The 23578-nt window shown below is 37.8% G+C and overlaps 1 protein-coding gene across 2 annotated transcripts in view; it reads left to right on the top strand.

Moving 5' to 3' along the window:
- PDHX (pyruvate dehydrogenase complex component X) overlaps window positions 1-22255 on the top strand; it is a 34517-nt gene extending 12262 nt beyond the window's left edge. For both annotated transcript variants that reach the window (XM_053980227.1, XM_053980226.1), the window contains exons 4-11: window positions 4594-4799; window positions 6047-6145; window positions 10811-10982; window positions 12374-12521; window positions 14397-14455; window positions 17347-17505; window positions 19649-19713; window positions 20958-22255. In XM_053980227.1, coding sequence (XP_053836202.1) covers window positions 4594-4799; window positions 6047-6145; window positions 10811-10982; window positions 12374-12521; window positions 14397-14455; window positions 17347-17505; window positions 19649-19713; window positions 20958-21222 — 1173 coding nt within the window. In that variant the 3' untranslated portion in view covers window positions 21223-22255. The remainder of the gene's footprint in view (window positions 1-4593; window positions 4800-6046; window positions 6146-10810; window positions 10983-12373; window positions 12522-14396; window positions 14456-17346; window positions 17506-19648; window positions 19714-20957) is intronic.
- The last annotated feature ends 1323 nt before the right edge of the window (window positions 22256-23578 follow it).

The raw sequence follows: 23578 nt of genomic DNA, 5'->3' as shown, positions 1-23578 counted from the left end.
CACTTAACCTGTTGTTTTGTATGTTTTACACACAGTAAATTATGTCCATGATATATTGTAGTTTATGACACCTCTTACTCTGAGTTACAGGAAAACAGTTAACAATCAGTTGGAATATGGAATTTTGGGTGGTACTTTACCCAGGATGTGTCATCTCTCTGCTAGATTGTCTTGTGCTAGTCATTCAAGGTGGAATGTTATACAACATGGGCTGACCCGAAGAACAGTTCTTGCAGTTAATAATTTCCTCTATCAAAATTAGATTGATTAAGCTTAATAGAAAGAACAAGAACTGGGATGAGTAGGAAATTTTCTGAAGCATCTCAGCTGGTGGTGTATTGCAGCTGTTTCTTCTCTTCCTCCACAATAATTAAACAGGGTGAATTGCAAGAATTTGGAAAAAAATGAATAAAAATTTGAGAGAGGTATACTTTCAGTAAATATTACATTATTCAGTTAGGGAGGTCTCATCTAGGGAATGTCTACCCATTAGGTGTGAATCACATTATCATACAAATTAGGGATACTGGTATTAATTGCAATCTAGCTACGTAGGAAACAGCAGAATGGGTACAAACTGGTTCCTGGAGCCGTGAGAAAATTCTACCCTATGCACAGTGAGACATGTGTTTGTGCTGCTATTACAAAAGTGTTTTGGATTGGTGTATTAGACTTCCTATCTCTGCTACAGCTGCATTTTCTTACATCAGCATGTATTTGCACAGTTATTCTTTGCAAAAACAGAAAAGGGAGAGTAGTTTCCTGTGTGGCAGCATTTGAGAAGCAATGTTCTGTTTGGTATCTTCCTTTTTTGTATAAGCAAAAGCAACATCCTTTGCAGAAGTGAGTCTTGAGGTAGGTGGGGGGCTGGGGTAGGAGGAGAGGGGATGTAAGATGGAACTCAGCTGTAAATTAACTCTGTTAGGGCTTACAAAAACTGTCATTAGTCTTCAATTTCTACAGGATAACTTGCATTTAAGCGCTAGTGTATATAGACAAGAGTTTTTAAAATCTTTTTCCTTCTTTTAATTGTGTTGCTAAATTGGTGTTCAACTATGGAACAACACATTTAATAGGTTTCAGAGGATCTATCCTGCCATGCCAGGATGAAGTCTCACATCAAGTGTATTTTTTAATCTGTGTTTAGTCTCCATGTAGTTATTTAAATAATTGCTGGGCAATGCTTTCACTATTTTTAAATCTCTCTTCTTCAGTTTTGAATGTTTCTGAAAATCAGTTTTCCTCTGATAACCTTGGCAAAAATCTTGTGCAACCTATTCTGCATTTGCAGATGCTGCTTTGTTAGATAATGTGAGGGGGAGATACAGGGATTCTCGCTGTCAAAAGTATTAAATAATTAATCCTAGAGAGATTAAATAGAAATTTGCTTAGTTTCTTTAATAGTAATTCATGATGGCTAGAAGTAACATTAGTATTTCAGAAGCTGTGGGTTTTTAAATTTCCTATCTTGTATTTCAAATGCATTGCAAATTTCAAAATTTCTCTGTGTGTATTGCTCTTGTGGCACATTTTTTGATAAATCAAAGCTCGACCTTCCAGTAGCTACATGATATCAGTGTCATGGAGCAGTGATATTCAGCCTTAGTTATATCCATATAATCCAGTAACAATCCAATGCCAAGAGCTGAACCTGAGAAGGAGATGCCAGGAGGTAGAAAATAACTATAACATCTTTCAGAATAAGGGAAGAGAGGCATCTTTTTTGGAGTAACATGAATAGATCATTATGCAAACCCAATTTTTAATGGATTCTTTTAATCTTTGGAATCTAGAAATGGTAGGCCTAAGAGTTAGAGTACAGAATAGATGGGCTTTTATTCCAGTCTCCTAAGTGCAGAAAAACCCTGATGTTTCAGAAATGAAAATAACAAGAGCAATAAGATCAGAAATTTTCAGATTTTTTTTTTTTTCCCTAGCTCAGGTGTGATCCTTGGTTGTCGTTCTGCACTGTCTGGTGGATATTTCTGCTCTGTATAAGATGTTCAGTAGATGTTTGTGTAAGGCTTATAAAATGAGCTGTGTCAGGTTTGTGGATGGGTGATGATTACTTGTTGAAAAGATTGTCCTTCCAAGGGACACTCAAAAGTTTCACATGTGATGTAGCTGATGGGAATTTAAAAATGTTTTCTGCCTCTGAGCTAGCATCTGGCTGGATTTCAGTCACTTCCTAAAAGAAATGCGACAGAAATGTGTGCCTTTTGATGCCAGCTACAATTCTGCACCATCTTGACAGTATGTTCAGTATGACTTGAGTCAAATGAGCACACTGTCTGCTTAATGCTTTGGGTTTTGCATTTAATGATAGGAGGTTCATTAGATTAAATTAATTCAACTTCTGTAACCCTTCTTGGTTTTTCTTGACTGTATAATCCACGTATGGTTTAGGAAGAGCAGGCTAACAGTAAGATAGAAACTCATGCATATATATTTCTTCTCTGTCTGAATAGGTCTTTTAATGATCACATCTGATTCAGTGTAAAATGCAGTAAAAGATTAAAAAGCTGAATGAAATATTAGACTGGTAATTTCAGAATTATGATTATTCTTTCAGTAGAGTTGCTTCTTAAATTAACACTGATTTTTTTTTTTTTTCCCTAAAATGGTTCAATTTGGAACAAAACAGATGATGAATGATTGTTTAAGAACTGTAATTAATTGTTGAGGAATAGACTTAGAGCAGGTACTGGATGTGCAGCTGCAGTCGGAGCAACAAGTTTTGCCCTGGGTGGGGCACGTGGTGGGAGCACCAGAAAAGGGGCCTTGACCTGGTGCTGAGCCTTTGCACAGCAGAGCGCACAGGGACCTGTGGCACTGGCCAGGTGACCAGACACTGGGACAGAGCAGGAGCCAAGGACTCAGTAGGAAAACCCCAGACTATTGGCAGCACAGACTGAGGGTATGAAAGCACGAGAATTCCTTTGTTTGTGGTCCCTCCCCAGAGGCACCAGCTCGAGCTGGTTTTGTGTTACTGGGCCACAGTTAAAATTGCTTTAGGAATCCAGATGTCTGAGATTCTGCTATGGGAAACCCAGGGTCAGTCTGGTAAGGAAGACCTATCTGAATGTGGGGCAGGGTGAGCAGGGAGCCAGGTGAGGCATCCATGGGGTTACTGGAGCCTCCTACTTTAAAGGGGCTTTGGTCCCCATTCACATGGTGGGACTGTGACTGCCAGAGTGGCTCCTGGATGGGCAGACAGGAAAGCTTCCCTAACATTCCCTAACATCCATTACCATCTTCTCATTCATGACCTAAATGAGAATTGGTATGGAAACTACTTTGTATAAAAATTCCACTGCAGAATGAGCCAGCGTAAGTTCTGTCCCTTTTTGTTCCCAGCGGAGGAAATAAACATTTACTTCAGTATGTATTTGTTAGTGGCTAAAGCACTATGCTGCAGTGGCAAAACCCCCAAGGGAATTTTACTTCTCTGTTCACTTTACCTCCAATTTTTTCTCCCTGTCCTCGTCACCTGTGCTTTGTTGGTTTGTTACCAAAGCTAGGATATGTTTTACTATTTTTGGCTGCATATAATCATTGAATGTTTTGGTTTGTAAGGGCCCTTAAAGATCATCTTGTACCAGGGATGCCAATCACTATATCAGGTTGCACAGGGCCCCATCCAACCTGACCCTGAAGGTTTCCAGGAATAGGGCATCCACAACCCTGATAGGCAACCTGTTCCAGTGCTTTACCACCTTTGAGTAAAGCATTTCTTTCTAATCTAAACCTGCCCTCTTTGATTGTAAAACCATTGCCCCTTGTCCTGCCTGTGTAAAAAGGCCCTCCCTTTTATAAGACTCTCATTAAGCACTGGAATGTTGCTGTAATGTCTCTCTAAAGCCTTCACTTCTCCAGGCTCAGCAACCCCAGCTGTCTCAGCCTGTCTTTGTAGGAGAGGTGCTTCAGCCCTCTGGTCATCTTTGTGGCCCTCCTGTGGTCCCACTCTTTACAGGTCTATGTCTTGTTGAGGACCCCAGACCTGGAAAATGCACTCCAGGTGGGGTCTCACAAAAGTGGAGTAGAGGGGCAGAATCATCTGCCTCGCCCTGCTAGCCACACTCCTGCATTTGCCTTTCTGGGCTGCAAATCCACACTGTTGTCTTGTGTCCAGCCTCTCATCCCAGCACCCTAAAGTCCTTCTATTTCTTTCAGCTCTCTCTTTATCTGAGATTCTAGGGTTCATTGAAGTTTATGCAGAGGTTTTTTTATTGTGAGTAATGAAAATGTAGCAGTGACTCAACAATCCAGGAGATGAAAAGTTAAGCAGAATTGTAATAATTCTTCTTTTTCTATTCTAGTTCTGAGCTGCAAAGACTGTGTGTATAAAAAGTTACTTTGATTTCTGAGTGCTAACTTTAGGTGTATGGGATTTGGGGCATAATTTAATGTTCTTCTCCTTATAATAGCAATTATAATTAATTTCAGTCTTGAAATATCTTATAAATAGTAGCAATAAAATGGGATATATCTTACTGATGAATTGTCGTTAATAGGCCTGAAACTTCAACGTCTACTGGTTTTTGTCATATTAGAGTAGACAGTGTAACCTGCAACTTAATGTTCTTAATTTAGGTGGAAGAAGGAAGCAAAAATGTTCGCTTGGGCTCACTAATTGGTCTGCTGGTAGAGGAAGGTCAGGACTGGAAGCAAGTTGAAATACCAGCTGATGCTGGTGGTCCATCTTCTGTGGCTCCACCAGCACCTGCACCTGCCTCAGCTCCTGCAGCTCCTTCAGTTTCAGCCCCTCCTAAGCTGCAACATCAACCTGGGAAATTGCAGTAAGTTTCTATGTTTGTTATCAAATGGAATTCTTCATTAGATTAGTAGAACTGAACCAAGAAATATTTTTGTCCCTTTTTACCTAGTAGTAGGCTGTTATTTTGAAAATGTTTCAGTATGAGTGAGGTGATAAACCTTGCAGGCCTAGAGTACTTCTTTGCTCATAAGCCCAGTAAGTCAATTTGAACAACATAATGTTATTAGAATTAAATGTACTTATATTCTGTCCTGAAATTAAATTATGAAGGATTCTAAGCTTACAGTTGGAAAGAAGTTGTGCTAATGCAGGATGGACAATAGTGCTTATGCATCAGTTGCTAGGTGTACCTATGACTTGTTTTCTATTTATTTGAGGAGGGAAAAAAAAAACAACAGCCCACTCCAAAGTCATTACAAGCTCTTGCATTTTAAATTTTAGAAAAAAATATTTTAATATTTTCATAACAATGGAGTATGAAAAGCCAGTCGGTTTATGTGCTCTTTGTTAGTTTGGTTTGGGTCTGTTGGTATTCTAAGCATTGCAAACATCTTAGAGGAGGGGCCAGCTCCAGAGTGTTAGTCAGGTAGCAATAATCCATAATCACTTTGTGTCCCAGGATATATCCTGTTTCCTTATTTGTGCTTATTTTTTCCCCCAAACCTCATTGCCTTTTCTATCTGGTTTGCTGTGTTCTAAATTCTGCCAGCATTTAGATTTTCCACATGCGAGTGAACGACAGCTGAGGTCATTACCCAGGCATTACCTGTCGTAGGAGGATGATCCAGGAAAGGATCCTTGAAAGGATTATGTGTTTCATTTTAGTACCAAAGAACATCAGAAGTGCTGTTTCACTGCAGCTGTTAGAGATGTATCAGCATGTTTGGAACCAAATGATCATTTATGACATGGGATGTTTTTGGCAAGGGCTTAATGGACCATTCTTAAAATTCAATGAGGTGCAAATATAGTCTCCTTTGGGAAATAATGAATAGGAGATTTTTGTGGAAAGACTTGAAACCAAGTATTTATTCTTTTATGAGTGTGCTGTTGCTTTGTATCTAAGAATTCTAAAACATTTTGTCTAGATGTTGGCTTTTCTCCTCATTTCAGAAAGCTAATCATATTAAGATGCACTGGGTACTCTGTACCAGTGTGCTGTGCTTTGTAGTTGACCAGAGAGAAATGTAGTTTCTCATGATGTACATTAATGAAATAAGTTAATCTTACTATTTAAATGATTTAAATTTTCCTCCCTCATTTCTTCAGGGTTCGCTTAAGTCCTGCAGCTCGTAACATTCTGGAGACACATGGACTAGATCCAAGCAATGTTACACCTACTGGGCCTCGAGGAATCTTCACTAAAGAGTATGTAGATAATTTGGTAAACCTACAACTTTTGATATTAGAGTAATCTCCATTAGATTAAAGTTTGCTTATTAAAAAAGCCATGTCTTTGTTCCATTTATTGCTATGGATGGGTTTAGTTAAATTTGAAAAATCTGTTGAAAAGATAGGGAGAATGGATTAGGAAGTATTTGAAAAAGCCCTTAATTAAAAAAAATCCAAAACATATTTGTATTTTTGAAGTCCCATCTTAGCTGTGTAGTACTGCTGTCACATTTCCTGCAGCTCAGCCTAATGGTGGCTATTGCCTCCTAAGTACCACTATTAGCTACCACAGTTGACCTCAAGAATTTTACTTCCCAAGATGCATATAGAGCCAAAATCAAATACCAGTGGCCTGTTTTCTTCAACTCATTTTCTTCAGGGAGTTCAGATATTTTTATTTTTTTTTGTTGCAGTTCTGTTCTGAAATCTGTCAGGATTTCATTTTTTCCTATTTTTATTAGGCTGGGAGAGCAATGAAGTGTAATCATAATAAATTCTAGAATTATGGTTTTCTCCCATTTTGCTTTCTCCTCTCTATGATTTAAAAAATGTTTGTTTACCAAGCTGTGGTTTTTTTATGGTCTAGTAGTTTTTTGTACCTTTTTGAGTATTTCAATGTAATGATTGGCACTCAAGCCTTTGAATGAGAAAGTTAGGTGTAAAAAAATGTGGTAGATCCAGTGCATTTAGCCTTGAAATGATGCGTTCTCTTCACACGAGAATGTATGTTATTGGAAGTGAGGATGTTGGCAGAAATAAATATTTTTGTTCTCAGTAAAATTATTTCTTTTGACAAATACCATCATTCACTTACACAGACTTTGCTGGCTACTGCTATTTTAGTTCCATTCAGAGACAACCAGGACCAGGTCAGTGTAACTTGGAACTGGAGCCAGAAAAGTGGCAATTTTTCAAAGCTTTTTTTTTTCTTATTACCTTTGGCTGAGTTGAGATGTAATAAAGAATTGAATAGATAGAATATGCTATATAACAGCAAATCATCAGAGAGAATTCTTTCTTAATTATGTAAGTGTAATGGTAATTTATGGTGTGGAATGACGCTATGGCAGGTGGAAACCCTCTAGGACTTGGAGCTAACAAATTAACACTTCCTAGTTGTCATGGAGATATAGCAAAGATTTTTCTGTAGTTATGAGAATTATCTAGCAAAATAATTTCTTTTTAAAGCTGTGTTTTTCATACAAAAGCTTTGACTATGAAATGTCAGTTTAAGATGAAGAATGTCTGGTTTTTTTTAATCATTCTTTTGAAATGGGGTTAATCTTTCAGATGCCTACAGACTGTTATATTCAGTTTGAAATTAAATGTGCAGATTTTTATAGAGAGCTGCTGCAGATATTCAGGGAAATACTTTCTTTGCTGCACTCACCAGACTACAAGAAAGAAAGATATAGAGTTACATAAGCAAGCAAAATTCTTTCCCCCAACTTTCTATCTTTAAATTCAATTAACTGTAAAAATTGCAACAGCAGATGGAACTTCCACTCTACTGGTGTTCTCTGTCATGACCCTCTTGCTTAGTAGGCCAATACTTTATTTATCTGTATACTTTTATTTTTATTTCTCTTATGTGTCTGTTCAAAGTAAGTTACTATTGTTTTTTTTCCTGCCTGTTTTGTTGTTGGTTTTGTGTGTGATTTTTTTCTATGAAGTGGCAGGGGTTTTTTATTTGTTATTTTGAAGTGATATCCTCTTATATCACTTAATTTTCTTCAAAAATGTCCTAGAAAATTGGTATGCCAGTACAAAGTAACTCACATATTCTGTCAAAGATTGTACCATCTTTCTACTCATCAGCTCAGACACTGTTTGGGAGGGCTATATTAAAATTGATTGTTTCAGCTACTACTGTCCTTTCCCATTCTACTTCATAGTGGTCATGGGATTTATAAGTGCAGCCATGAAAAGGCTGGTTATTGAGAACTGTGTTTTTCTGAGGCCCTGTTGCTCCCAGCTGTTGTTAAGTCAGTGTGTCTTGGGATCTCTGAGCTGCTCAGGCATTTTCAGCTTGCAAAGAACGCAGAGCACACCCATGGAGTGCTGTTTTTCTGAAGATTAAATTCATGTGCGTGCATTGAGTATGAACTGACCCTGGGATCTCTGCTGTGTGCAACTTGTTAGCTGCTGTGTGGGAGGAATGAGCTCCTTCTATAATGATAGTGCAGTAAGTCTGATACCTGTAAGTTTCTGATGTGCTCTGAATTTCTGCTAACCATTTGCCTTCTTGCAGGAAATCTATGAATTGAGTAAACAGGTGTAAACATGTGAAAAGAGAATGTGAAACATATGAAAGGGGTTGGGTAACAGTAACTGCCACCACAGGAAGCTTGTGTCAATCCATGCATCTCTTGTTGCACCCTTGGATCCTCAGTGATTCTTTGGTGTCTGTTTAACCTAACTTGTATCAAGAAAAGTATATTTTGAACACAAAATACTCAGTTTGCTTTCACCATTCTTTGAGTTTTGGCTAGCATGAAGTGAAAAGACTACACACTTCTGTAGTAGTGGTAAACTGAAGCGTAACAGAGTTGCCAGAATCTGTATATTTCTAATAATAACAGTATGGTAAGGCAAATTTTAGTTTAATAAATGTTTACTAAACATTTACATATCTTTACTAAACAGATACATATCTTTTCTGCAAAGCAGGCTGCTCTTTCATGTTTGTTACCTCTCTTCTCTGTTACTGACCTATGTTGATAGAAGTTTATGGAGTTGTTGGAAAGATGTGACCAACCCTTCTTTTTCCAGTTCTAATAAAATATCTATTTACCTGACTTTTACTTAAACCTGTTCAACTTTATTTGCTTTGATGCCTCTTCTAACTCTGCTTATATTCAGGCTTGCAGTGTTGCAACCATGACAGTCATTACACTGATGTACCTGTTTTTCTTAACCAGTTAAATCATTTGGAATTGATGGGGGAGCTCTCTAGTCATATGTGTGTATAGCAAATACATGTGAACTTAGATTTTTATATATGTGTCTTTCCTACAATACAAGTCAGTTTCAGAAGGTCTTGAGTGAATCTTTTAACCTAAAAATAGGCTCAATTTTGGCAATACATTTTCCAATTAACGCACTAAAAACCACCAAAACCAGGTGGTCTCTCCTATAACTGCCAAGTGAGAGCCCTTTAGAAATTTTTGGTAGCTTCTAAATGTTAACCAAAAAGCTTGCATTATGTCATGCAGTTATTTTATATGTCTCAAATTGTAATGGTAGGGAATGATATTCATTCTTTGAAATCTAATTTTTTTCCCTGATACAGTAGTTGTGTCAAATATTCAACATTTAATTTTAAAACAAATCTTGGCCAGCATGTTAATTTGGGAAAACAAGTAACAACTTTAAATTAGGAAAAATTTTATCTTGAGCTAATTTGCTTTTTTGTTTTCAATATTGTTTGTTGAAGTATGTACTGAAGGTAAGAATAAATTAAGCATATCAGCAATGGTAAAAGGTATTATGTAGAGGTATTCAATTTTTAGTTCTTGTTTCTGGAGTGCTTCTTTTTAGGAAGAACTAAGAATGCCTAATGTTCTGAGATTTTGTTCTTTCTCTAAAGATTTAATAACAAACTCTTGGCTGTCAATCAAGAATAGTCTCTCCAGCAGTAATCTACTGAAATTAGATAACTTTGTTTGGTATTTATGACTTGTGTTTCAAAACCTTGGAAGTGTTGTAAGGAGTCTGATTTTTAATTCATTTTAATTTCCTCTCCCAATTTGTGGAATTGAACTTTTGTGTTCTTGGTGAAGTGATAGAGACTTACCTAGGGTATATTATACAGGCTTTTGTTAGCAGATTTGGAGAATAAAAAAGGAGATCTACAAGTGACTTGCCTTGCAGTTGGCAGTGGTGGTGGAAATGCAGTTATTTCTGTTCAGCCTCCTAGGTGCTGGTCTTTACCTTGTTGGTTTATGAATGCAGTGCACCTGGAGCAGACACAGTGTCATGGCTTAGAGATGGAGTCTTTCCTCTGTGTCACACTGTGCCCATAACAGGAAAATTTTGTGGTGGTAGCTGTATCAGTAAAAAATCCTTGGAGAACACTTTGGCTTTGTTTCTCCAGTGTGGTGTTAGGAAGTATGGGCCTGTATAACATCTGTGCCTGGCTCTGCAAATTTATGTGAGAAAGGTGCAGAGAAATGAGTGATAAATGTATTTATCAATTTTCACTTAGCATTCAGTAATTACATTCAATTCAGATTATTACAAATATAACAGATAAAACAGCTTTTACTTTAGCCTTTATAGCCTGAATAAATGTACTTTTTCATTTAGAAGAATTGTTAGTGCAATTCAAAAATCACTTCACATGCTTACAGTTAGTGATGATGATTGTTATACTTCTCTAACACAAATGCTTTCTGTTACTGCATATTCAGGCCATTTTATTCATGGAAGTTAATGAGAAGTTACTAAAAAGATACCACAAAGGCAACACAAAATTAATATAATTTAATAATAATCACCTTCTTAATGTTTGGTTTGACAACAGAAATTTAAATGCACAGAAGTGGCTAATGAAATAGAATAAGTGATGGAATAGTAATACTTAGGTAATTGTTAAATAGTTTCCTTTGCAGTCAGTATTTCACTGTGTTTAATCACCAGGGATGCTCTCAAACTTCTGCAAGAGAAGCAGAAAGGTAAACCCAGTGAATCAAAACCTGTGGTTTCTCCAGCTCCTGCTGCAGTGCCTTCTCCTTCACAAGCAACAGCCATGACTTCCTATCCAAGGCCAGCAATTCCACCAGTTTCCACACCAGGACAACCTGCTGCACTGGTAACACTTATGCTAAGATTTCAGCATTGCTACAGCTGAATAGTGCAAAAACTGCTTCAGTAGCTCTCAGATTTCTAGATCCAGAGAGAGGAAGGATGTCAAGCTCAGTGATGTGCAATTTTTAGTATGTTTCAGCGATTCTAAAGGCAATGTAATTAAAACCGTGAAATCCTTGAAATGATGGTCTGCATACTACTTTGTGTAGCTTGCAAATTGAAGTGATGGAAAAATTTATATTGCAGGCCTTGGAGAAACTAGAATGATGATTTATTTTTACTGTACTTGATTTGTTTGCTTTCCTGCGAGATGTGTGTCCATTAATGAGCTGTCAAGACCTGAGGAAGGAAAAGGCATCTTGGTGGTTGCCTTGGAGAGTAATTGTGCAAATGCTAGAACCTAAGTTAAATTGAAATGTTAGAAATAGTAGAAAATATTTTTTTACAGAATAAAAACCCTTGCTGAAATAGTAGAAATTGGAAAGCTTTCGTGAAAAACATTTTCTGGCTCTAAAACTAAATTTGATGTATTTTTTTAGTCTGAAGTTTACAAGGCAGCTACAATTCATAATATTCAGGAAATGCTGCTTTTTTTTTTTTTTTTTTTTTTTTTTTCACTGTGCAAGGAGCCAAACAACTCAAAATCTCAGATCCATTACAGAATAAAATACTTCTATGGTTGCACCAGAACATACATATTGCAATTTATTGAGTACTATTGAAAATGTACTAAGGATTCTATGAATCCTTATATGTTCAAGGGATATGTGCTAAGGATTAAGTATACAAAATAATGTCTGACAGAATCATTTATCTTCTTGCTTTCTGTAGTCACTAATATTTTAGAGATTTCTTGCAAGTTGCCCTGCTTCTAGGAAGAAGATGGCCATTGAAACATTATTGGATTTATCTGGAAGGAGAGAGAAAAATAACAGAAAAGATGCAGTAAAGCCTGTTAAGGAGCTACACGGGGAATTGAAAAAGCAGTAGTCTACTGAGGAAGTGTTCCTTTTATAATTTAAATGGAGCAAAGCATAATCTGAGCAACATGCCAAGCCTGGAAGATGGAATAGTGCTTATATACTCTGCCTGAAAATAAATGCCTCAATACTTGGATTATTTTTTTTAAACAAGGTTAATTCTGTACTGTAAAATGGAAGTATTTTGTAAAACCTGTTGTGTTGATCCCAGTTAATAGGGGAATAGACTAGAATATTCAATGGTTTTTGTCATACTAATTTCAGTAGTTGGAATGTATCACTTTTGGATACCTAGGGGATAGTTGACATGGGCAGGAGTCACTGATGATAACGCATAAATGCTGGAGTACTTTCAGCAACGGGGAAGTGTGTTTGCTGTCCTGATATTTAATAAACAGCATGTGATTTCTTTCAGGGCACATTCACAGAAATCCCAGCTAGCAACATCCGAAGAGTTATTGCTAAGAGATTAACAGAGTCTAAAACCACCATACCTCATGCATATGCTGCTGCTGACTGTGCCATTGATGCTGTTTTGAAATTAAGAAAAGAATTGGCCAAAGGTTAGTAGTCTGATTTACTTTAACATGTGGTAATACTAATGTGGTTATACTAATGTTTAATTTTTTCTGTTTACATAAACTTACCCAGGAGGTGTAGATTTTGTACAGGTAGACCACTATGCATTCAAATAGGGTCTTTTTCAGTATGTTGGACTCAAGCTGTAGTTCCTGGCAATTACTGAATTGGACAACTTGTCAGAATACAGAAAGACAGAGGTGTTAATTTGCCAACTCACACATCACTCTGAAGTCTTATTTTCCACAATAACCAGGATGCATAAGCAAGTAGTGATGCTCTGTTTGATGGAGACATGCACCTCCTAGACTGGTACTAAGTCTGTGACTTGGGTAAAATAATTTTAGGTCTAAGACACTTCAAGTTTTGATCTAAAGCTTCATGATTACTGTAATGATTTGAAAGCTTATAGGTTCAAATGGTAGCTTTCCTAAGCCATGTGAGCTCTGCATTCAAAATAACATGGCAGAATAATTTTAATTTGCATTTTTATTGCTGTACTGATTGAGAAACTGAGGCCAACTGTTCTGTACTAGTGACTAGCCCATGCTTGTTTATCTGTTTGTGTGGTCTAAAATTAAATTTGACAAGTATATTCAGATTTCTTAGATGATGATACAGGAGCTGCTTGTCCTTCCACTGGAGTTTTGTGTGACTAATTTTTAATGCAACAGTACCCAGGTCATTTTGCTACCTGTTATTTTCCCTAATGGTATCTTATTCACAAATGAATGTCAAAGATTTTTTCTGAAGCTGATATTTTCTTTAAATAGCAGGAGTTCATAAGGAATGAACCAAAAAAGCATCTTGGTTAGGAATACTCACTTGAAATTTTTCACACCTCTCCTGCTGTTGTTGATTCTTAATGAATATTTCCTTTAAATGCAGAGGTGGAAAAGCCATATGTCTTTGCATGAAATTGAATAGCAGAGCTTGTCCTGGTAGATTTTTATGTTTCCTCTGATGGAAATTGTGGGTTTTCTATTATAATAAACATCAGTTATGCAGGGTAAAATATTACCAGATGTGGATCATTTAACTGTATTCCTGCTCTACTACTGGACACTGACATTTTTGCCAAGGGTTAGGAATATAGTAAGCAAACAGAAACCAGTGTATATTTGATGATCAAGGTACAGGTTTCTCTGATGTGAAATTCTGTCAGTGCAGCATAGTAATTGAAAGTTCCATTATGTTCTGTTGGAATGCTGTCTCTCTTCTTATACATAGATTACTAATCATGGCAAATGTTGCAGGCCAAGTATGTGGTAAGTGGATACTTGGTTCACTCCTCTAAATTTGTGATGACTTAAGAATGTTTCTCTTGATATAATTATCTATAAATTATTTTCCCTTGCAAGAATATTTCTAAAGTTAGGTATGTTACATGCCATAAACCAGATTTGAAAATTAGGCAGTTTTGCTGCTTGATCAGTTTTGCTGACAGTAGTGATGATGGTGGAAGGGTAATGTATTTTTTTTTTAATTGTGAGAATGAGTTTACTATTGTGTAAATATCATGCATTTCAGGGTAATTTTATGGCTTAATCTGCTTTGTATCTATTATCCCTGCTTCTGATGCCACTCCCAATTTCAGTTACCAGTTTCAGTCTCCTGAAACTCTCCTGAGTGTCTTTGCATGAGATTTTTCTTGATGGATATGTCTTTTGTCCCAAGGGAGGGAAGAGTTTTCTTGCTTTTATTATTGGAGTTTGAAGATAAGTGACTTTCTGTTAATTCTTCAAAGAAATAAATCTGTTCAATCACTAGAATCTTGTCATCACACAAATGCTGATAAAGCAAATCTTATGAACAATGATTGTTATCCTTTTTTGTAATTTTTCCGTTTCCCTTTGCAGATGACATTAAAGTATCTGTAAATGATTTTATTATCAAGGCAACAGCAGTTACTCTGAAGGTAAGCAAATAATTGATTTTAAGAATATATTTTAGTAGTAAACTGCCAAGGAGACAAGAAAAGAATTTTGTGAGTCTATGTGGAGATGCGAGTTGGGATCACAGTAAAGCTGGTGAGTCTGTATTACTTATTGTCAGTTTTTTTTAGGTTTCCAGGTAAAATTCTCTTCACTGTCTATGCTGTGAACTATAAAAATGAGAACTTCTTAATGAAGATCGACTTACTGCAGTTAACATCTGCAAATCACTGTAGTTGCTTTGTCAGCAGACTAAAGCCATTGGCAAAATCGTTCATTTAATCTTAGTTACATCTTATTTCTTTTAGTTATAAGCAAGCATTTATCTAAGTCTTACACAAACTTTGTTATTACCTCAGGTAATAACAGAGGGCATCTTACAACTGTGTAAACCGTTGGACTTCTGGAAGTATATTTAGCTTGCAAAGAATACTACATAATTCTTTATTGTTTTCTCTTTCCTTCTATTTTTTTTTTTCACTATACATTCTGGTGTTGAAGAATAGGAACTCGGAGTACTGTCATATCACTTCTTCCTAGGAGTGCAGTTACTTTAGATAGACAGGTGTATTCTGATGGCACATTGAGTGATACCTGCTTTGAAATAAAAATTCTTCTGGCAACCACTCTGCTCATTGCTAGGAATTCTCATTGCCTGGATTATCTCACAATAATATAAAGACATTGGAAAGGGTGTGAGGGCTGGTTTTCTCATTTGTGAGGATAATTTGAACTATTTATAAGTTGAAAGAGGAATTTGTTTAAGCTGGGGGAGTATTCTTATGGATGTATGGAATTGAGAGAGCACTGGACTGGAAAAGACTTAACAGATTTCTAGCTGAACATGTACTAAATATTAATGTATAATTTTACGATGTATAGCTTAGGTATAGCTTAATGTATAATTTTGACAGAAAATAGACAGGATTCTAGGCAGTTTCATAGGCAAGTGCCCTGAAAGAAATTTGAAGCCTTATTTAGACTGGAAAAAGACTCTACATGTTAATAACAAAACCAAAAGGAAGAGCTAAATAGGTGTGCTGTGCTTTTGTTAGATATATACATAGTAAGAAGCTTTTTTAGTGGCCCAATGAAACCTTTTGGGAGGAAATAGTCACACCCCAAGTTTACCATGAACTGCTGTGAGTGTTGGATAATTTATCTCTGCACCAGAGAGCAAGTAAAAGGAACAGGAGACAGAGAGCAAGAGGTTTTGTGTTTTGTCTTCTGACGGGGCTGTTACTTTTTGAGCTGGTAATAATGTTGTGTTGATATGGAAGTAATCAATAAAATTCTTCTATTCTATTGCTTTGTTAGAAATCTATGCTAGCATTTGTTTGACTATTAAAATAATACATTAAAAAAAAAAACCCAACATATTTAACTCAGTATATCACTATATCAAATTCATGATCAAGTTCACATCTCATCTCCTTTCTGTCAGCATTTCAGGAAAAGATGTGGGCAAGTGCTTTAAAAAAAGAAAACCCACTTCTGCCTGCACCTCCCTCCCTGAAACTGGGTGGTCTGAATACATCAAGTTTTAATTCAATGCAGTTTCATTGACTCTTTTCTGGGTACTCTTCAGAGAATATTTTGTTACTATTTTATTTCTGAGCAATGAAAAATACATTCTTCTAGCTTTAATGAGCTGACTGCAGCTGGTTTGACAATTTATGACACACCTCAAGATACTGCTTGTATTGGTTCTTGAACATGCTAAATTTGTCCTTCACTTAGGCTATCACAAGTCCAGTTATGGGTTCTGTGTTTCAGCTTGGTCTTGCCATTTGACAGCCAAGATTTTGCAAATGTGCCAGTGGGCTCACCAGGTGACAGCCCAGTAGAACCATTCTTCTTTCTGGAACAAGGAGGGAGAAGGGTGGAGGAAGGAAGTAAAACTTCCAGGCTGATATCCTCAAGTGACTGGGCTTTGTAGCAACCTATAGCAGCTGTCCTTTAAAAATAAATCTTTAATTTTTGACGTTACAAATTCTGTCCCTACCATCTCTTTTGAATACCTTTATATAAAAAGTTTGAGTTGCAGACCACCCACTTGAGGGCATCTTACAACTGTGTAAACCGTTGGACTTCTGGAAGTATATTTAGCTTGCAAAGAATACTACATAATTCTTTATTGTTTTCTCTTTCCTTCTATTTTTTTTTTTCACTATACATTCTGGTGTTGAAGAATAGGAACTCGGAGTACTGTCATATCACTTCTTCCTAGGAGTGCAGTTACTTTAGATAGACAGTAGAGACACTTTTGATATTGTGTCCCTCCCATAATTCTTCTGGAATACCTTCTTCATTTCATTAAACTCAAAAAACTAAATGAAATTATCAGTGAACATCTCAATTTTAACTTAGTCCACCCACAAAAACAAAAAAAAAAATCTGATGCATTTTAGGAGAACATTTGAATAACAGTGAGTGTACCTGCAGTATATTTTATTTGTTGAGAATCATGCTTGAGGTACCAGTGAAAAACAACATGCAGGTATAGTAGGACGTCCTTTTCCGTGCTTTAAAATCCAGCATCCTGTGATTTATTCTGTGGGAAAAGCTGCACTGCTTTGAGACTTTACATACTGACCCATTATAAGGTGGTATCAGTGAAATTTTTAGTAATTTGAGGGTTTTTTCCTAGCAATACCAAACAAACTTCTGTCTGTCCTGCTATTTTTAGTTTCTGGTGCATACATTTCATGCTTTTTGATAAAGTAAATACAAATAAAATCAGTGCAAACCAATTCACTTGCTGGATGCCTGTAGGTAGCTATATGTCTTAAAGGAATTTCCTTTTTCTTAATAACTGATTGCACTGTTACTCTTCTAACAGCTGTCTTTTTTTTATTGTCTGTCTGTGTTTTAGCAAATGCCAGATGTGAATGTAACCTGGGATGGGGAAGTCTGCAGGCGGCTGCAGTCCATTGACATCTCCATTGCCGTGGCAACGGACCGAGGGCTCATTACACCAATCATAAAAGATGTTGCTGCCAAGGGAATACAGGAAATTGCTGCCTCTGCAAAGGTGGGTCTGAAATGTGCAGCAGGCTGAGGAATAGAGCAGCTGTATGGTTTTCTGTAGCAGAAAATGTAGCATGACCCAGATACACATCAGTAATAACAAAGGCAGTGGAACTAAAGCAATTTCAGCATTACTTACACTTCAAAATTCTTATTAATTTTGCAACTCTCTTCATTTTTCATCAACAATAAGATCATGCTATTTAGTTGAATGGTGGCTAGACTGCTCAAAAAATAAACCTTTACAGACTTCTGCAATTTAATATAATTGTAATTCTTCAGTCCTCAAGAGAATGCTGCTTAATGCTAGTTTCATTAGTATTTCTAATCTTGGGGATTGAGATTTTGGGTTTTTTTGTGTTTTTTCCCTTTCCCAGAAAATTTCTTGTGTCTGCTTTTTTTACTGTCTTTGCAGTTATATTATGGAACATATTTCTGTCTGCATTTTTTTCAATATGCAATTCAATTAAGGATGTAACATTAAACTCCTCAGACTAATGAGCAGTATTTTGCATAGACCAGGTGCCAGTCAGAGTGGTATGTGGCGGTTGTTGCCAGATAAAGGAGAGTTTTTTGGCAGGCAAAAGTAGAATGAATGATGAAATGTCCCAAGACAGGCCTTTTTTTGTCACTTAATGAGTGCTAATCAAAGGCCTTACAGCATCTGAGGAATGCAGTGGAAGGATATCCTAGGGCATAAAAATGTCCCCAAAATAGACAGCACTGCACTTTGTAAATTCTTGCCTTTTGTGTAAAACTACAGAAATCATAATAGTCTGTGTTGATGGAGGCGAACAACCAAAACATTGTAGCAGAAAAAGATGGGTCATACCACAAAACATTCATAAATGGGTGTTCTTAAATTTTTTTCCAGTCCATATTGCTTACTTTATGCTGAATGTGTTGTAAAAACAATTTCTTACATGAGTAGCCAGTTGAGGAGGAAGGTCAGCTGAGATTGTTGTGGGGTTAGTGATGGAATGACAAGAAGAGAAGCATTGTTCAATGTTGTGCTTTCATTATCATCCCCAGTACCTGTAATAGTATGTGGTATTGCAAACCTCTTACCACAAATCAATGTCCTGCAGTTCCCGCGATGGAAATGCAGCTTATGTTACATTCAGTGGGGCCATGATAGTGAGCATTCCCCTTGCCTTTCAAGTGGAATGTGTGTGCCATAAGTGTCCACACCAACATCATTTTGCTTTTCAACTTCACTGAATTACTGAAATAAACATGTACCTGATGTGCACACACTGGAAATGCAGATGCTTCTCTGTCAGTCTCCCTGTAGCTTGGCAGGCACTTTCTTTGTGTAATTGCTTATATATCCCCTTCTGCTGCATGGTAATTTGGATTTCTTTCCAGGTCATGTGCATCCTGGCACTGGATTTTCATCATTCAAATAATGCAATTGCACAAACACATCACGCTTACATTGATCCTGTTGTGTTAATGCTGTTCCCATGGCTATTTTCTTCACTAATTATTCAGAGATTAGAAAAAGCCTAAACTAAAGCTTAGTGTATCCTTCTAGTTTTGACAAGCTTATTATGAACTTTAAAATTTTGTACAGCTCTGTGATCTTATCTTGGAACATAGTATGAACTTCTTGGGCTGTATTTGAACATTTCTTCTGTTGAATTTTAAAGAAAAGTCTCACAAATGAAATGGAGATCACAGAAGGAGAGGCCTTAAAGGCAACCTTCAAAAGGTAGTTTAGCTGGGAGAAATATATTCATTCAATCTGGTAGAAAGTTCTGAAATGGTATATGTCAGTTTCTTTAAACAAATATGTTAAGAATACAGAATTTATCTCATCAGTATTTTGCTAGATAATCTAAAACCACCAGGGAGCATGGTAGTTCCATTGTAAAAACTGGAACAATAATTGTACGGTGAGAGAACAGCTTTTATTGAACAGCCAATATTGGTGGGAAAGTGAAGTTGTGTCCTAGTCTCTTTGCCAAATCATTGCAGATACACCAACAATGTTGCTGAGGTGCTTCCCTAAATCCAAACCAAGTGACTTTTTCTTACTTAATGTCTGTATGGTACTTAAAATGTCTTACTGAAATAAAAAATTAGTCTATTACAACACATTAATTTCTTTTTTTTCTCTGCCTGTTTTCTTTAATTTTCTTTAGGCTTTAGCAAAGAAGGCCAGAGATGGAAAACTGTTACCAGAAGAGTACCAGGGAGGATCTTTTAGGTAAAACTCTAGCAGCATTTAATACATTCAGTATGGGTTCAGAACTGTTTTATCCTCAGGTATTCCACTGTCTTTTAATGCATTACTTTTAAAATCTTGCTCTGTTTAGGATGAAACTCCTTGTGATGATTCTGAGTGTCAAACCTAGACTGAGTGTCTTGTATCAGGGGAAAACAATTGCCCTGCTACAGGTTCATTTCATCTGTACTTGGCACTGGTGAGGCCACACCTCAAATCCTGTGTTGAGTTTTGGTTCCATCCCCACAAGAAAGACATTGAGGCCCTGGAGTGTGTCCAGAGAAGGGCAGTGGAGCTGGTGAAGGGTCTGGAGCACAAGTCTTGTGAGGAACAGCTGGGGGAACTGGGATTGTTATGTCAGGAGGGACCATATAACTCTTCACTCTTTCTGCCTGAAAGGAGCATAGTTGTATTGAGGTGTGGATTGGTCTCTTCTCCCAGGTAGTAACAGGAGGAGAGGAAATGGCCTCAAGTTGCACCAGGGGAAGTTAAGATTGGGTATTAGGAAAAATTCTTTATTTAAATGGATTGTCAAGCATTGAAACAGGTTGTCCAGGGAAGTGGTTGAGTCACCATGCCTGGAAGTGTTAAAAAATCAGGTGGATGTGACAATTAATGACCTGGTGTGTGGTGAACATGGCAGTGGTGCCATGGTTGGACTGTACGGTCTAATACTTTTTCCACTCTTTGCTGTAACTATAACCAGAAAGGAGGAGATGGTGGGTCAGCTTTCTCCATAGACAACTTGTCTCAGAAGAATCCAAGCCTTTCCTAATATACCACTTCACAGGTGGTGACATGGACAGAAATGCTTTCATGTGCCTGAGTGATACCTAGATGCCCAAATTTTATTCCTTAGTGGATACCAGCAGCCATTGTAACTTGCAGTTGTAAAGTTCAGTCTACAAGACATTTGGCTTGGAACAGGGAAAATATATTTAAAGACATTGCTTTGCTGACTTACTTTCTGGCTTCATTGTGTGTAGTGCAATAATATATTGCTGTAAAGAAACGGGCCTTTTTAAAAGGTGCATAATTTTTAATTGCAAAAATTTCATACCCTTGAGAGTCTGAATGTCCTTAACTGAAAACAGTTCAGATCTATTTTTAACTTAATGGGTTTTGCCTTGGAGGGAATTTAAATCATAGTAGTTCTTGTATATAGATTATTTCTTGGAGGGAATATGTAATTTCTGATGTTACAGAAACTTTTCTGTTTTATTCAGTATCTCCAATCTGGGCATGTTTGGCATCAGTGATTTCACAGCAGTCATAAACCCTCCTCAGGCCTGCATCCTCGCTGTGGGCCGAGCAAGACCAGAGCTCAAGATTGTGGAGGATGAAGAAGGGAATGAGAAACTTGAGCAGCATCAACTCATGACAGTGACTCTCTCAAGTGATGGTCGAGTGGTGGATGATGAACTGGCTTCAAAGTTTCTGGAGACCTTGAAAGCCAATATAGAGAATCCAATGCGACTGGCCTTAAATTAAACTCAGTGAAGATTGCTTCCTGGTTTGGCAACATAGATAAAAATTATATACTTAGGATTGTTTTTCTGTATAGAGGAGTAAATAGCTGAAGACGGACAGTTAAAAATATTTAATTTATGAATTAATGTGAAACACTCATGATTTTAGTCTTCTGTAATAATCAGGTTTTGTACTGTAAAGCTAAAAGACTTTGAAGTTAACATACCACATTTCTTTAAATACTTAGTACCAATGGCACAAGTTTGCATAGGAAAATCAATCTCATCTGTTAAAAAACTCAATAAAACTTCATGAAATATAAAAGGGAATAATAGAATAATTTGGTTTGGAAGGAACTTTTAATGGTCATCTAGTCCAGCTTCTCCTGCAATGACCAAGGATGTCTTCTGAGCCCCACCCACCCTGACCTTGAATGTTTCCAGAGATGGGGGATCTTCTGCCTCTCTGGGCAACCTGTTCTGTTACCACCCTCACTGTAAAAATCTTCCTTATATCTAGTTTGAATCTACCTGCTTTCAGTTTAAAACTACCACCCCTTCTCCTATTGCAACAGGCCCTGCTAAAAACTTGTTCCAGTCTTTCTTAAAAGCCTCCTTTAAGTATTGAAAAAAACAGAACTTAATTGTGCAAGCAGTGTTCTCATAGAGGTCCCAGTATGAAAGGTCAAATTTCGCACACTGAATAGTTGCCAATTGATGCTGTTCTTTGCATGGATGGAATGTAGATGTAAGTAGAAAATGTTTCATCTTCAGTGTATATTGAAATGTTATTTGGAGGCTCAAGTGCAGTGGCCTGAACTTTAACAGAATTAGATTGGTATCTTTCTTACATATTAATATGGAACCACATACTGCATGTAAATGTTATGAAATAACTGTTTACAGGACCTCATGAGAATATAAATTGTCAATAGAATTGTGGGAGTTTGTTTTATTCTGGTTTGTGCAACTGCTTTTTCCTAATAATTTGTAGGAATTAATTATGGCAGCAGCTTAACAAGTAAACAGCTACTTGCAGGACAACCTTTACTTAACACTGAGGTGAGAGTTTTTGCTAAATGAGTTTGCTTCTTTAGCTTCTTCTATCACAAATTTCACAAACTATTAGTGTTGGGGAAGATGAAATAGCAAGGCCCTATAAATATGAGGGCCTGGCAAAAGAATCAGAGAATACAGATATCGAGATGAAAACGAGGTTTGAAATACCAAACCTTCATTACTGAGCATCCCGAAAACAATAATGCAATCCCCCCTTTCTGATAGATCCTAAGGTCAAATGGAATGTCCTGTCTCACCCCCCAATGTATGGTTCATCCCATACCTGTAACCCTCCCCTGAAGTATCCGATGTCTGTAACCCCATTGGCCCAAGTCCTGTCCCAGCCCACCTTGAAGCCCCCTGATAAGGTGTGGCTGAGGGACCGGACGCTCTCTCTCGGACCTTCCTGCTGGGACACCCACCTGGCACCATCTCTCTCTCTCCCCCCGCTCTCCCCGGGCCTGCCACGAGTTGCGGCTAGCAACTCTAAGCAGGGCCCTTCATCCTTTATAATAAACCCTATGCTCTAAAGACCGGGCCTCAGAGATCCTTCGTTACCACCCACCCAAACCGTCCTGGAGTCCAGCAATCCCCGCAGATTGGCGCCCAACGAGGAAGACCGACCCCCACAGACCGGCAACCCCACGTGTCTGAAGACCTCTTCAGCTTTTCTACCTGTGGGAGATTTCTCCATGGACGGTAACTAAATAACCAGTTGTAGCCTCCTAATCGGTGTCGTGAGCACGGCGTATCGTTGCTGAGCAGCGTAGAAGCCGGAGCTCTGTAACTTTGCCGAGGCAATCCTCGAGCAGGGGAATTCGTTACAAGGTAGCGAGTACCTCTAGCTCTTGGAGGAATTTGCCTGGCAATCCTCGAGCATAGGCGGCTGCCGCTGTGCGGCAGCTACCTAGAGCTCTCTGAGGAAGCTTGCCGTGGCACCCCGCCACGTGCACTGAGCACAGGCGAGCACTGCTCTGCACTGCCCGCACTGAAGCTCTGAGTGGAGTCTGGAGGCCCCGAGCACGGAAAGACGTTCCTGAGCGACGCCTGAAACCGGAGCTCTGAGGGGGACCTCAAACAGAGTCCTGAGCGCCGACTGGAGTGCCTGGCCAGCCCCCCACGTCGGAGTTCTGAGTGAGGACCCTGCCCCTGCGATATCGAGGTGAGCTACACTGGTGTAAAAATGGGACAATCCCACTCTGCCCCTGATCGGGATCTCTATAAGGAACTTAAGCATTCTTTACGCTGCAGTAACAGTACTTTACCTAAGCAAGAGTTAAAAAACCTTTTAGAATGGACTGTACTTAATTTCCCGAATG

Source organism: Vidua macroura, chromosome 6, assembly GCF_024509145.1.
Source record: "Vidua macroura isolate BioBank_ID:100142 chromosome 6, ASM2450914v1, whole genome shotgun sequence".
NCBI lineage: Eukaryota > Metazoa > Chordata > Aves > Passeriformes > Viduidae > Vidua > Vidua macroura.
Note: the sequence above shows the minus strand (reverse complement) of the source record. Positions and strands in the feature narration are given on the sequence as shown.